The sequence below is a fragment of the Meles meles genome, chromosome 11 (genome assembly GCF_922984935.1).
Source record: "Meles meles chromosome 11, mMelMel3.1 paternal haplotype, whole genome shotgun sequence".
Lineage (NCBI taxonomy): Eukaryota > Metazoa > Chordata > Mammalia > Carnivora > Mustelidae > Meles > Meles meles.
This window is the reverse complement of record NC_060076.1, coordinates 80,887,348-80,901,080: the sequence shown is the minus strand read 5'-3', so window position 1 is coordinate 80,901,080 and position 13,733 is coordinate 80,887,348. Positions and strand designations below refer to the sequence as shown.

Genomic DNA, 13,733 nt, shown 5'->3' with positions numbered 1-13,733 from the left:
TTTGATATTTTATAGAAATTTTATAGAAATTTATAGAAATAGAAATTTTAAAAGCCACTGTGATTTACTGTGTTGTTGCTCTAAGTTAAAGGGTGTTTAATAATAGTCCTTAACACAACCTATAACAGAAGGGTCTGTTAATTTATAGATCATGCCTCGAGACCTCTAGGATTCAGTTGGGTGGCGTTTTTTTTTGTGTGTGTGTGTTGTTGTTGTTTAAAAGTTAATGGGTTTGGAGCTTTTTATTAAATCTTGTAATTTAGAGATTTTAAATTGAGTGGTTTTCTCTCTTCATGCTGAAGTATGCATTTAACATGCCATCAAAGATTTTTTAACAGTTGTTTTTAGTGTGTTAATTATTTCTTAAGCCAAATTAATGACCATGTCAGTGTGTCTTGGTTTTGCCATAATTTGATCACCATGCAGTCTAAGCTGACATAAATGGGCTCTAGACAGCACAGGTGTTGTACTGGTGAAAAATGTGTGTGCGTGCGCACTCCAGAGGGACGCTGTAAGTCTGTCTCCCTGCAACTCCTGCATACCTGGACCCATTCTTCTATGCAGCACGTTCTTGGCAGTTAAGATCTGGAATTCATTACCCAACGGGTAAGCCCTCAGTTGTTTTTAAAGCTTTAAAAAAACTTATTAGGGTCTTATCAATAATAGTCTACAAGAAAGTTGACCCTTGAACACCGCAGGAGGTGGGGGGGCTGATCCCCTGGCACAGTTGAAAATGTATGTATAACTTTTGATTCCCCCAAAACTCTACTAATACCCTACTGTTGACCAGAGTTTCACCAATTACAACACATTTTGGGTGTAATGGATGTTATATTCCATATTCTTTCACTAAAGCTAGAGAAAAAAATGTTATGAAGAAAATCCTAAGGTAAATACCCTCACTGTACCATATCTATCAGGAAAAAAGCTCACGTGTACATGGACCCAGGCAGTTCAAACCTGTGTTGTTCAAGGACCAGCTATACATGAAGAAACAATTCCTGTAAGCCCAGTGTACACATCACATATCTACCCCCAGGAGGGCGAGTCTGGAGGGGAATTCCTCTCCCAAATACCTTGTGGCTTTTAGGAGAGGAGAGAATGTCTAACTTGTAAGCTTACTGGGTTAAGGCATTGGTCCCTTGTGCCCCTGAATAATCTTTTCTATTGAGTTTCCGGAGAAACATCATTAAGTAATCCTGAGACAAATTTGGAGCTCATTTTTCCTATTGATAACTTGAAGCCTTTTCCTTTTTTTAAAAACAAATGTCCCTCCTGGAAAAGCTGGGTGGTAGCCAAGATTCTTCTTTGTACAATGAGACCAGTAAATGGGCTAATCCTCCACTAATTAGCTAATGTAACTCTGCTCCTCAGAGAAAAGCCTGCTCTCGAGAAATACAAAATATAATTTGTTCATGGTTACTGCCTAATCCTGGGCAGAATGCTTTACTGGTTTACTACCATGACCTAGAAGGAAGAGACATTTTTCTGTAATGTCAGGTGTCTCCTGCAAGGTGGGGAAAAGACAAGGGGAGGACAATGGTATCGCGCCGCCCCATCTCCCAGAGAAGGGACAGCGACTGCTGTCCCCGAGCTCTGGGCAGATGTGGTTGCGGCAGTCCCCCACAGCTGGCAGTACGGCAGCTCTGCAGAGGACGCGGAATGCCTGGCCGGGGAGCGTCCGAACAGCTCTAAGCATCTCACACCACTGCTTAGCTCAGTTAGGACCTCATTTGGAAGCCCTGTGGAGAGAGACTGGGAAGCCTGTTCCCACATGCTTATGAGAAAGAGCACTGCTCAACGTTGGCTGTGCATGAGCACCTCTGAGGGGCTTGGCAAAGATACCCCCGACTCAAACCCAAGAAATCCAAATCTCTACTGTGACTTCCAAAAGTGGTCTTTTCTGGAAACTTCCCAGGGGATTCCAATATGCATGCAGCCAAGACCGAGAACCAGTGCTTTTGGGAGGCTCTACCCTTGACAGCACCTGAGATCCCATCCCAGGCTCAGCCCACCCCCACCCCAACTGGATCAGAGTCTGCAGTTGGACCCATGTGCCAGGTTCCTCTTAAAGATGCCCAGGGAATTCCAAGCCAGTGATTCTCAAACTTTCAAATTAGCTGGAATCTGGTTAAAATACAAGTTCTGATAACTCAGTGTGGGTCGATTGGGCATGCATTTCTACCAAGCACGAAGGTGATGCTGGTCCTCCTAATTCCACAGATTACACTTGGAATAGCAAGATAGTATAACCTCAAGAACAGAACCTAACTCCAGAGCAGGCTGGCTTCTTGCAAACACACAGCTACCACTACCCCGCCCCGCCCCCAGCATACCTCGTTGTCACACTCGGCCAGGACCTGGTCATATTCACTCAGCGCAACCAGAAAAATAATGGAGGTGACGCTCTCAAAGCAGTGAATCCATTTCCGCCTCTCGGATCGCTGGCCGCCAACGTCTACCATCCTGTCGGACACAAACACAGAGCAGCCAAAGGCTGGAACGCATGGCTCTTGGGAGAGGGACAGGAATCGTCATATTGTGGAAGTCAGCACTGCTTAGCATCTTCAGTCATGTTTTAGAGTGGAAAGGGGGCTTAAGACGCCAATGTTGAAGCACCGCTGCTTTCGGCAGAGAGGGACCCTAGGTGCTTCCTGGCGAAGAAGGCACGGAACGTAAGGGAGGTTACTGGAAACGGTGCCGCGGTCACTCGGGGAGCCTGCTCAGGGACGTCGCTCTGCAGGCAGCTGCATCCATCCAGGCACAAAGCACAAGTGTCACCTAAGTGTCCCTCTAAGCACGGCTGAGCACCAGACACACAAGGGGCAGAAAGGCAGGCCCTCTTCCAGGCCCCCCAGCTCCGCCAGCTGCCTCCAGGCCCTCCCCGCTGCCTGTTTCCCAACACTCCTCTGACTCACCCGCCAGTCCACATGCCATGGAAGCCACCCCTTCGGGGCTGTAAGACCTGGAGGTCTCCCCCCTCCTCTGTGGCAACCCGAAAGCTCTACCCGGGGCTTTGGGAGAAGACTCAAGGGAGTCAGAGCCCAAAGATGGCCTGTAAGCTCGGACGCTGCAGGAGGCAGGCAGTTTACAGAAGTGAGTCAAGTGGGTCGCTCCAGAGTAGAACAGCAGGCAGCCTCGAGAACGCTCGGGGCCCCGGCTACAGGCTTGCCTGCTAGGCAGCTGCAGGCAAGCGGCGCCGGAAAGAAGTGCAGGCACGCCCCCACCAGCGCCTCAACCTTTCAGGAGCAACCAGGGACCCAATGTTAGCGAAATGGGCCAGTTCTTAAATACTGGCTCAAAAGTGGCTTAGAAAACACCAAGTGAAGCAAAGAGAATAGAGCTGGGGACCAGACTCAGGCTTCAGAAGTAGCTGGCGGCACTGACTGTAAAACGCTCACAGTCGTAAATTCATGGCGACCCAGATGCAGGTTTTCACGGGGGAACAAGGGAACAAACGGGTATGAAAGTGCTCTGAAGTCTTCTGAGACTGTTCTGTTCCAAGGGAACAGGACGGTGAGTTCCTCTCTGATCCAGGACGTGCGACCTCTTGCCGTGTTACACACTGTGATGGAGAGGGTCAGGTGCCTCTAGGAGACAGACCCCTTTGAGGAATCACACACTTTACCAGGGACTTCCAAGGCCACACAGATTCCAATGGACCACGTCAGGGAGACAGTCTTACCGAAAGATGATGTTTTCCAAGTCAAATGGATACTCGATGATGCCGGTTGTGGGCACTCGGACGCGAAGCACGTCTTGCTGTGTCGGCACGAACGACGGCAAGGCGATGCGGTCAATGTCCGTCAGGTAACTGCGGTATCAGACAACAAGGCACAAGACTCATTTTAGATGAGAGAAACGTCCACCCCACGACTCCCAGCACGCCCACAGGGTTCATGGGTTCTATCCATGCCCACCTGGAGAGGTGGTGCTGGACGGTTTCCCCACCCCCAGCTATGTTTGGGAGAGAATATGGATCAGACGCTTCCATGAGTCCTCTGGGAAATCTGGGAGTAATGCCATCTCTTCCTCCAGGCTCCTCTCCCTGGCCAGTGAGGGATCCAGCGCGTCAGAAGGAAAGGCTGTTGGGATCTGGTCTCTGACCTCTCGGCTGCCTTCCTCCTTCAAAGCCCTCCCCCCTCCCACGTTCACCCCCACCCACGAACATTATAGAACAGAGATGCTGTTCTTAAAGTCTTTGCTCAATGATTTTGAGTTTCTACGAAAATACAAAGGTATAATACAGGCCAACTCAAAGTTCTTTCAAAATAACAAGATGAAGTTTACTGTTTATTGGGACATTAAACATCTAAAATCAGCCAACACCTGTCTCGGATTATTTTTGGCTGCAGAGTAAAATTCCTAAGCTGAAAACAAATTACTTTTTCTGTTTTCTTGTGTTTTAACTTCAAGGCCATTATACAAGGCATTTTTGAGTAAAAGAACTGTAACCCAGGCCCTGGCCTGCGATAGAGGGGGTGCTTCGGGGGCGTCCTGCCCAGCACGGCTTCGCCGCTCCTCCCCCTGCACAGCGGAGGCTGCTGATCGAGGACCTCAGAGCACGATGCTGAACAAGGGGCATGAACGGGAACTGAGGGGGAGCTCAGGGTGGCAGGCAGGCCGTATTTATTGCGCAGCCTTCCGTACAGGAAGCAAACCACCCTCCATTGGGCAGTCTGTCGCTGGAGGACAGAGACCACAGGTTGGCCCACAGCAGCACGCACTGAATTCTTCTGAACTGAATGCCTGTCTCAATAAGCAGACAGCTCTGGCCCAGCTGCCACCACCGTGAACCTGGACTGAGTCAGTGCGGCAGTTCCCCAGCTGGGGCAGCTGCTGGCATAGGAGCGCAACTGTCTCTGGGGCAGCACGGTCCCCCTAACCGTTTCCTGCATGCCTCTCAGTGCACAGGCCCCAGTTCTCAGTGCTCCACTGAGCTCTCCAGCAGCTCCAGAGCCTCCAGGGAGCTCTTCCCAGTGGCTCTACGTCAGGAGCCCCGGCCACTCCCCAGAACGTTCGCAGAAGCAAAGGACACTGGGCGGCCTCAGGGAAGGGCCAGAGATGCCCTCACAGACGTGGAGTTGTCGCCCCCTCCACAGCTGTCCACCTTCCTCCCTGGACACTGCCTACCTGCCTTCCGGCTCTTTCCGGAGCTGATCCCAGACCTTCTCGGGGCTGCTTTTATTTCCTTTTCCTCCTTGTCTACTCTACCGCACCTAAATGTCCCCATACTCAGATTGGTTGTGCCAGCCTGGGATCGTGGCCTGAACCACTCAGCCTGGCACTTGCACCAAAAGGAGGCCACCGACACCGGACGTGAGGCTGCAGCTTTCCTCTCCTGCCGGCTGCCTTGTCCAGACCATCAGGGTGAACTGCCCACCCACACCAGCTCGGAGGGCAACGGCAACCCCCAAAGGGAAGGGGAAGGGATTCTGAGGCCTTCAGAGGCTGGGAGAGGACATGGGGCAAAAGGGAAAGAGCTGAGCTCCAGAAGCAGGAAGAACCGCCTCTTCAAGCAGGAACGTGACCAATCTCTTTGTCCAGGGACCTAGTGGACAGAGGCACTGCCTCCGGAAATTCTGAAACGAAATTCTGTGATCACCTCACAATAATTTGTATGCAGGACCATCTATTTCCTCCTACTTTAGGGATTAATGATTTAAAACCAGAGCTTTATGAATCAAAACTATAGTGCGGAGGTCATCCCAGGGAGTCATTAAGCAAAAGGCTTGAGGACTGAACGTCCTCCCTGTGCTGGGCCTGCAAAACCTGTCTTGCCCACCAGAGGGCAGCACCAGATCAGACCTGGAGTAGGTCTATTGCCCTGCTGGTCTAAATAAACTGGATTTTATTTGAGGGCAACGGTTCCAGCTGTCTACTGCTCAGGAAACCAGAAGGCAGAGGGATATGGTGAGGAGGAAAGGAGAAGCCAGAGGCAGTGGTAGCCCTTACTCAAGTCACAAGATTTCAGCACCCCAGATGAGATGAGCTCCCTCCAAAGAACCTCAGAGTTGATTGAGCTTCTCGTTGAATGAGAGAGGCTTAGAACACAGTGAAGAAAGGTGGATATGGACAAGGACAGAGATCTGGGGGTCCACAGTTTTTAGGAAGCGATAAGACACACACCAAAGTCAGAGGGGGATAGTGACAAGCAGGAAGGGGGTAGTGTTGCCGCGTGCCCACATTTTATAGGCCCCTCCCTTCTCCCCAGTGAGAGGCTTCTTTGAAATGGGACAACGTGTGCCTGGGCTCTGCACTCACTATTTGGCCGAGTCTGACAGCTGGTACTCCCTTCTCCTGTCGTAACACTCCTGGATTCCTGGGTCCTCCCAGAGCTGCTTGATGGCCTCCACCTGGTCCCTGGACAGGGCGCAGACCTTGTCCACTTCCACTTCTTTGATTAGCTGGGCATTTTCCTGCACGAAGGAAAGAGAACCTGTCATTGGGCGAAGGAAAGGAAGCCAAGGACAAGACTTCCCCAAGGGAAGTGGATTAGGGACAGTCTCCATTCACACGCAAGCCATGCAGTGCCAGCTCCTGCCCGTGTAGACGATGTGGCTGCTTCACTCAGAGCCACAGAGAGACCTGGACCTGTGGCTTTCGGTCCCATCAGCCTCCAGGGGCCAGTGCCACTGGCATCCGGCACCCATTGGTGAACAGAGAAACCCAGGAGCCATGGATCACTGTCATCTGAACATCTGCATGGCAGGCAGAGCAATTTGAACTGTTCTCATTGTCCTGGCATCCCAGGGGTGGGGTGGCAGGTGAGGCAGCAGTAAGAGAGGGCCTGGGCTGCAGAGAACAGACAAACATCACCAGCTAGCTGTGTCGGTCGGCTCACGTTTTCACTTCCTCCACCTTTTTTTTTTTTTTTTTAAATATAACTTAGTAGACTTTATTTCTTAGATCAGTTTTAGGTTCACAGCCAAACTAAGAAAGTTCAGAGAGTTCCCATACAGTCTGCTTATTTGTCACAGACATCGCTGATAAAACTCCTTCCCATTTGGAGAGCTACTCCCACTGCAACCCCTGCCCAAGTCAATTATTGCTTGACTATTATATTTATCATTACTGTCCTTCAATAGCTATTGCTCTAATACTCTTGCTCCATTATTACAGTACTTAAGATGACTGCGGTCATTATTACTGTCAGTCACACTTATTGCCCACTTCCTGTGTGCCAAGAGGTGCACACACATTATCTCATTTAATCAACGTAAGGCTAGCACGGGGCCAGAAATCTTGTCAGACCTTAGCAAATGAAAATGATATGGTTGGCCTTCATCCTCAACGTGTCCATGTCTTGGCCACAGAGATCCAACACCCCATCCCCTGGCTGCAAGTTGCACAGACAAGGAAATCCGGCCTCTCCTCTGCTCCCCCATCCCGGCCGCATCTCCGGGCAATGACATCGTGCAGAGCTGGCTGTTCACTGGCAGCTGTGCCCTGCTCGCTGAAAAGGTGCTTGTATTTTGTGTTATTCATCCTCATTAACAATCCAACGGGAAGCTGGAGAAAGGGGAGATCTTAGAGATTTACTTGACTTGGGGCAAAATCTAGGGCCCTGATGAAATCAGCATGACTTTGCGCCCCTCTCCATCAAGAGTGGCTATCAACTCTTCCCCCGCTGGACTGTGGGATCCTCGGCAGGGGGAGGGTCCCAGTCGCAGGATCTCAGACAGGTCTTGGCAGCATGGGTTAGTGGGAAGCGCCCTGGACCAGGAATAAGGAGCCTGAGTTCTAGTGCATTTGGGACTTGTAAGGACCTCAGCAGTTCCCTATGTCCACATCCTCATTTGTAAAAGGAGCCAATGAATTTCAAGGCATCTGGTTTATCAGTTATAAAGTATTACCCAAATGTAAGCAAAACCAGCCCTATCGTTGTGACAGATGCCTGACACCGTTGGCAGAAAGAGGACACACTGAAGTCCAGCCACGACTTTGAATCCTGCCCACGAGCACATCTGGTACCACCTGCCCAATCCAAACCAGAGAGAGAGCACAGCCCAGAGAAGCTGGCAGTGTGTGCCCAGAGCCTCAGGGCTGGCTTCCTCACGTTTCCCTGCCTGCCTCCGCCACCCTCTTCCTCCCGATAGGATCAGATGGTCTCTCCCCACCCTGGGCTTGGCCCTTCCCCCGGCATTGAAAGGATCGGTTTTCTTCCCAGTCTTTGTAACAAGCCAGTGTCTTAACACTCCCGATATCCCAGAACCCAGCGCAGTGCCTGGTGGCAGGGGCAGCCCGCAAACACGCGGCCCATACACACGCCCATCACTGGAACACAGAACACCCCGAGACAGTGGCAGCTGAAGAACGTGAGGGCAGGTGCCGGCAGCCTGTGCGGGTCCCCGCAAGAGCACAGAGGAGCAGGAAGGGCTCTCCCAGGAGGAAAAGCCCTGGTGATTGCTGGCCAGCCCGTCTTCCTCACTCTGTCCCTGGCAGGCAGAATCCTTGCTTCTGGGGTGCCTGCCTCTCATGCTGCTCTCCTATGACTTTTTTATTTTTTATTTATTTTTAAAAAAGATTTTATTTATTTGAGAGAGAATGAGAATGAGAGAGAGAGAGAGCATGAGAAGGGGGAGGAGCAGACTCCCTGCTGAGCAGGGAGCCCGATGTGGGATTCCATCCTGGGACTCCAGGATCATGACCTGAGCCGAAGGCAGTCGCTTAACCAACTGAGCCACCCAGGCGCCCCCTAACTATGACTTTTTAAAAACTTATTTTTAGGGCGCCTGGGTGGCTCAGTGGTTTAAGCCGCTGCCTTCGGCTCAGGTCATGATCTCGGGGTCCTGGGATCGAGTCCCACGTCGGGCTCTCTGCACTGAAGGGCGCCTGCTTCCCTCTCACTCTCTCTGCCTGCCTCTCTGCCTACTTGTGATCTCTCTCTGTCAAAATTAATAAATAAAATCTTAAAAAAAAACAAACAAAAAAAACTTATTTTTAAAGTAATCTCTATACCCAGAGTGGGGCTCGAACACATGACCCCGAGACCAAGAGTTGGCAGCGCCCCCTACATACAACGATTACATTCAGCTCACCCGTCGAGGGGCAGCCCGGTGAGAGTCCCACCTTTCTGAGCAAGTACAATGAGCAGAGACACCCCACCACACCACCCTGCATACTGAGCACGAGCGAGACATCCTCTTTCCTTGCGTTAGGTAAGCCGAACACTGGGGGCAGTTTGTTCCCGCAGCATAACCGGTGCCATCCTGACCGCTGCATGGCACAGTGGGTGAGGCCAGTATTTGCCTCTTCCAGGAGAGAGCAAAGTGGAGCCAGGGAGGTATCCTGAGGAAAGCGGGCTTCACCATGGGGATGCGGGGGATGGATGCTGGGGAAAGACAGCCCTGAGCTTCCAGGTAACCAGCGGGGCTCAGCCAGGAGAGCAGTACCCAGTGACGGTTCAGCCAAGTGAGGGACAATGGAGGGACTCTGGCTTGAAGAGGAGGGGACCGCGGTCTCCTTAGAGACTAAGGTTTCTAAGGAAACTGATGTCCCCCTAGAAACCCAACAACTGGGAACTGGGTTTGGACGCGACTGAATTCAAGGACAGCAGAAGTACTCCACGTTCGCGCTCTCCTCCCTGCTAGGTCTCTCACCTGCCGAGGGGCTCTTTTCCAGCTTATTTTGAAATAATTTAAGACCTGCAAAAATGTGGGGGAAATGGCACAGGAGTTCCTCTCTGCCTTTCAAGATTGCCCTGGGGCGCCTGGGTGGCTCAGTGGTTTAAGCTGCTGCTTTCAGCTCAGGTCATGATCTCAGAGTCCTGGGATCGAGTCCCACATCGGGCTCTCTGCTCAGCAGGGAGCCTGCTTCCCTCTCACTCTCTCTGTCTGCCTCTCTGCCTACTTAATGATCTCTTTGTGTCAAATAAATAAATAAAATCTTTAAAAAAAAAAAAAAGATTGCCCCATGTTGATAATTTATGACCACGCATAACATCCATCCCCTCTCCCTCCAAATGTGTGCGAGACACACAAGCGCACACACACACACCTTCTGCCTGAAATACGCAGACACAATACCTCTTCGTCACTAAAGACTTCAGTGTGATTTCCTCAAAACAGGACACAGGACTATAATGACCAAAATCAAGAAATTAATATTGACACAATATTGTAATCTCACTCTGAGACCTTATCCCGAGTTTGTCAGTTGTCCCCTCAATGCCCTTTATCTGCCCCATCGAGGGTCACAAAACACATCTACTTGCCTCTGCTTATTTGGAAAGGTTCTGCGGTCAGAAGTCGCTCACTCACCCCGATCACGGTATGATGAAGACAAAGATAGAAGGACAGCGGGCAGGGAGCAGGCCTCTGCCGAGGCCTGGAGACGGTTCCAGGAAAAGAATACTATGAAAGGCGGGTTGGAACGAGGAAGAAGGGACCTGTTTTTAAATAAATTTTAGCGGCATGTGACTTCTGTACACTCTGAACAACATCTGTGTGTTATAGAAAGTGGGGTTTTGGGCCTATTTTCCTGTGACTTGGCTACATACTTCCCCCCACAGCAGGAGCAGGGGGAGTGTGATGGGTATGTTCGCACCCCTGGAGAGTTCACGCCATCTAAGAGCGGGGTGTGTGTGTACGGGTGTGTGCGTGTATGGGTGTGTGTGTAGCAGCTCTGCGTTAAGAGGGGCTCCTCACACTGAGGGTCTAAAATGGTGATGGCAGGAAGACCCTGAATTCCCCTCCTGCGGAACACACCAAATCTACACCAATTACAGAGCAATTACTCCGGATGAAAACGGGAGGGCTGGAGCACCGGGTGGGGCCGGGGGTGTCCTCTGTCGGTTAAGCCTCCACCTACTGATCTCAGCTTGGGTATTGATCTCAGGGTCATGAGTTCAAGGCCCACATTGGGCTCCGTGTTGAGCCCCGTGTTGAGCCCCGTGTTGAGCCCCATGCTGGGTGTGGAGCCAACTTAGAAAAAAACAAAACAAAAAAAACAAAAACCTAAGGGCTGACTGAATGGCTTCTGCACAACAAAACTAGGGAGACCACACAGAGAACAGCAAGAGAGCCAGAACCACGGTAATGAGGGACCCCACCCCCGACGCTGCCAACAGCAGTGGGGACAGACGGTCCTGAGGGATCAGGAGCAGATTTATCTGCCCTGGGACACAGAAAAAAGCTGCAATTTAAAAGAGCAACTAGTTATAGAAATCCAGCCTCCACAGAAAGGCCGGAGAGCTACTGGAACGCTCTCCAGGGGAGGGGCCAGTGACCACCGTTGATAATTTGCCTTCCACTTTGATACCGAGACAGGAGCAAGCCCCAGGCCTCTAGCCCATTCCAGCCCAAGCTGTCCCACCAAGGCAGCTCGAGCACAGCGCACCCTGGAGCTCCCCGGGGTTGGCACCATGATGGCTGCAGCCGCAACGTCAAGGGGACACAGGCTCAAGCCCACTGGAACACTCCAGACCTGCCCCACTTTGGCCCCAGTTGGCTTTCTAGAGCAGCCCCAGCCCACCGCCCTCTGGGAGCTCCTGGCTCATGTACACTTGTCGCCGGCTGCCCCGCCCCCCCCGCCTGATATAGCCCCTGTGCTAAGTGCCCAGGGACGCTCTGGCTCATGCCTGCCTTCATTCCAGCTGTGCCCCCCACCCCCGGGCACTCTGTAGAGTGCCTAAGTAGAGCAGCCTAAGACTCCTGGCCAGTACCCTGCCTTTGTTCCAGCTACCCTTCAGGGTGCTGCCTACACATACAGCCCCAGGACACCCCAGCAAAGGCCATCCTCAGCTTCAGTCATCCCACCAGGGTGCCCACCCCTCTGAGCACCCCAGGATAACCTTGCTTCCACCCACTTAAGCTTTAGCTGTCCTATCAGGACACCCCTGCATGAAGCACCCAGGGATCCCCAACATACACCCTATCTTGCTCCAGCTGCCCACCAGGGCACCATCTGCACACAGCCTTGGGACAGCTTGTACCCACTTCAGCTACAGCTGTCCTGCCAGTGTGCCCTTTGTGTGGAGAGCCGGGATTGTCCTGGTTTCTGCCCACTTCAGCTCTGGCCATCCCACCAGGCAACCCCAGCACGGAGTGCCCCAGACCCCCAGCCCACACAGACACAGCTCCAGCCAGCCAGCCCAAGTCACAAAACACACACAGTCTACAAAATTTATGATCATACACAAGACCATTCCTTCAAGTTAAGAAGTAGCTCTTTCCCTAATTCATAGAAACACAGAAAATCAATCAAAATGGGAAAGCAGAGGACTATGCTCCAAATGAAAGAACACCACACAGAAAAAGAACTAAGTAAAACAGAGATAAGTAATATGCCTGATGAAGAATTTAATGATTGTAAAGATGTTTGCTGGACCAGAGAAAAGAGTGCAAGATTTCAGTAAGAACTTCAATAAAGAGATAGAAAATATAAAAAAGAACAAAGTTGAAGAACATAATAACTGAAAAAACAAAACAAAAAACCAACCCTGGGGGCGCCTGGATGGCTCAGCGGGTTAAAGCCTCTGCCTTCAGCTCAGGTCATGATCCCAGGGTCCTGGGATCGAGCCCTGCATCGGGCTCTCTGCTTAGCTGGGAGCCTGCTTCCTTCTCTCTCTCTCTGCCTACTTGTAATCTCTATCTGTCAAATAAATAAATCTTAAAAAAAAAAAAAACAACCAACACTGGAGGGAATCAACAACAGATTAACAGATGCAGAAAAACAGATCAGCAATCAGGAGAGCAGGGTCATGGAAAGCACCTAAGGTAAACAGCACAAAGAAAAAATTTTAAAAATGAAGATAGGTTAAGGGATTGCTCAGAAAACACTGAGTGAATAAAGATTTGTATTATATGGGTCTGAGGAGGAGAAAAGAGAGAGGGAGGGGCAGAAAACATATTTGAAGAAATAACAGATAACTTCCTTAAGCTGGGGAAGGAAGCAGACATCAAGTTCAGGAAGCACAGAGAGTTCCCAACCAGATGCACCCAAGGAAATCCACAACACATAATAATTTAAATATCAAAGGTTAAAGATAAGAATTTTTTAGCAGATTTTTTTTAAGATTTTATTTATTTATTTGACAGAGATCAGAAGTAGGCAGAGAGGCAGGCAGGGAGAGAGAGGGGGAAGCAGGCTCCCCACTGAGTAGAGAGCCTGATGCAGGGCTGGATCCCAGGACCCTGAGATCATGACCTGAGCCAAAGGCAGAGGCTTAAACCCACTGAGCCATCCAGGCACCTCTATTCGCAGATTTTTTTCAGCAGAAACTTTGCACGCCAGAGGAAGTGGCATAATATATTCAAAGAGCTGAAAGGGCAAAACCTACAATCGAGAATACTCTATCTGCAAGATTATCATTTAGAATTAAAGGAGAGAGAAACAGTTTCCCAGACAAAAGTTAGTTAAAGGAGTTCATCACCATTAAGCCAGAATTACAACAAATGTTAAAGGGGCTTAAGTGGTAGAGAAAAGGCCATAGCTAGAAGAAAATTATGACTAAAAAGATGTAAAAAATGACAACATATACATAAAACATGGAGGAGGAAATAAAAAGGGCCTTTTACAATGCATTTGAACTTAAATGACCATCAACTTAATATAGACCGCTATACACTTAGGATGTTATATATGAACCCAAAATGTATGATACACAAAAAATAAGAGAAAGAAATCCAAGCATAACACTGTAGAAAGTCACCAATCACAAGGTTCTCAAGAGAGCAAGAACAGAAAAAGGAACAGAGGCCCACAATCAACCAGAAAATTAACACAATAGC

The 13,733-nt window shown here is 50.3% G+C and overlaps 2 protein-coding genes across 3 annotated transcripts in view; one reads left to right on the top strand and one right to left on the bottom strand.

Moving 5' to 3' along the window:
* Positions 1-486: 486 nt before the first annotated feature.
* LOC123952887 lies at positions 487-6,246 on the top strand. 2 transcript variants are annotated; one of them, XR_006820762.1, is made up of 2 exons: positions 487-606; positions 2,224-2,354. XR_006820762.1 is itself a non-coding variant. In XM_046022505.1 (2 exons), the coding sequence occupies exon 2, from the start codon at positions 4,746-4,748 to the stop codon at positions 5,553-5,555; it is 810 nt and encodes a 269-aa protein (XP_045878461.1). In that variant the 5' UTR covers positions 487-606; positions 4,417-4,745; the 3' UTR covers positions 5,556-6,246. The 2 variants fall into 2 exon arrangements, 1 of the variants encoding a protein (XP_045878461.1); XM_046022505.1 differs by lacking the exon at positions 2,224-2,354 and adding an exon at positions 4,417-6,246.
* The window catches only part of LOC123952888 (guanine nucleotide-binding protein subunit alpha-14), a 199,744-nt gene continuing 186,615 nt past the window's right edge, over positions 605-13,733 (bottom strand). Inside the window, exons 3-5 of the mRNA XM_046022506.1 lie at positions 6,265-6,419; positions 3,686-3,814; positions 605-2,466 (exon numbers count right to left, since the gene is read on the bottom strand). Coding sequence (XP_045878462.1) covers positions 2,268-2,466; positions 3,686-3,814; positions 6,265-6,419 — 483 coding nt within the window. The 3' untranslated portion in view covers positions 605-2,267. The remainder of the gene's footprint in view (positions 2,467-3,685; positions 3,815-6,264; positions 6,420-13,733) is intronic.

What these genes read in the sequence shown, in the direction of transcription:
- LOC123952887 (XM_046022505.1), top strand. Translation starts at nt 4,746, where the DNA reads ATGCCTGTCTCAATAAGCAGACAGCTCTGGCCCAGCTGCCACCACCGT.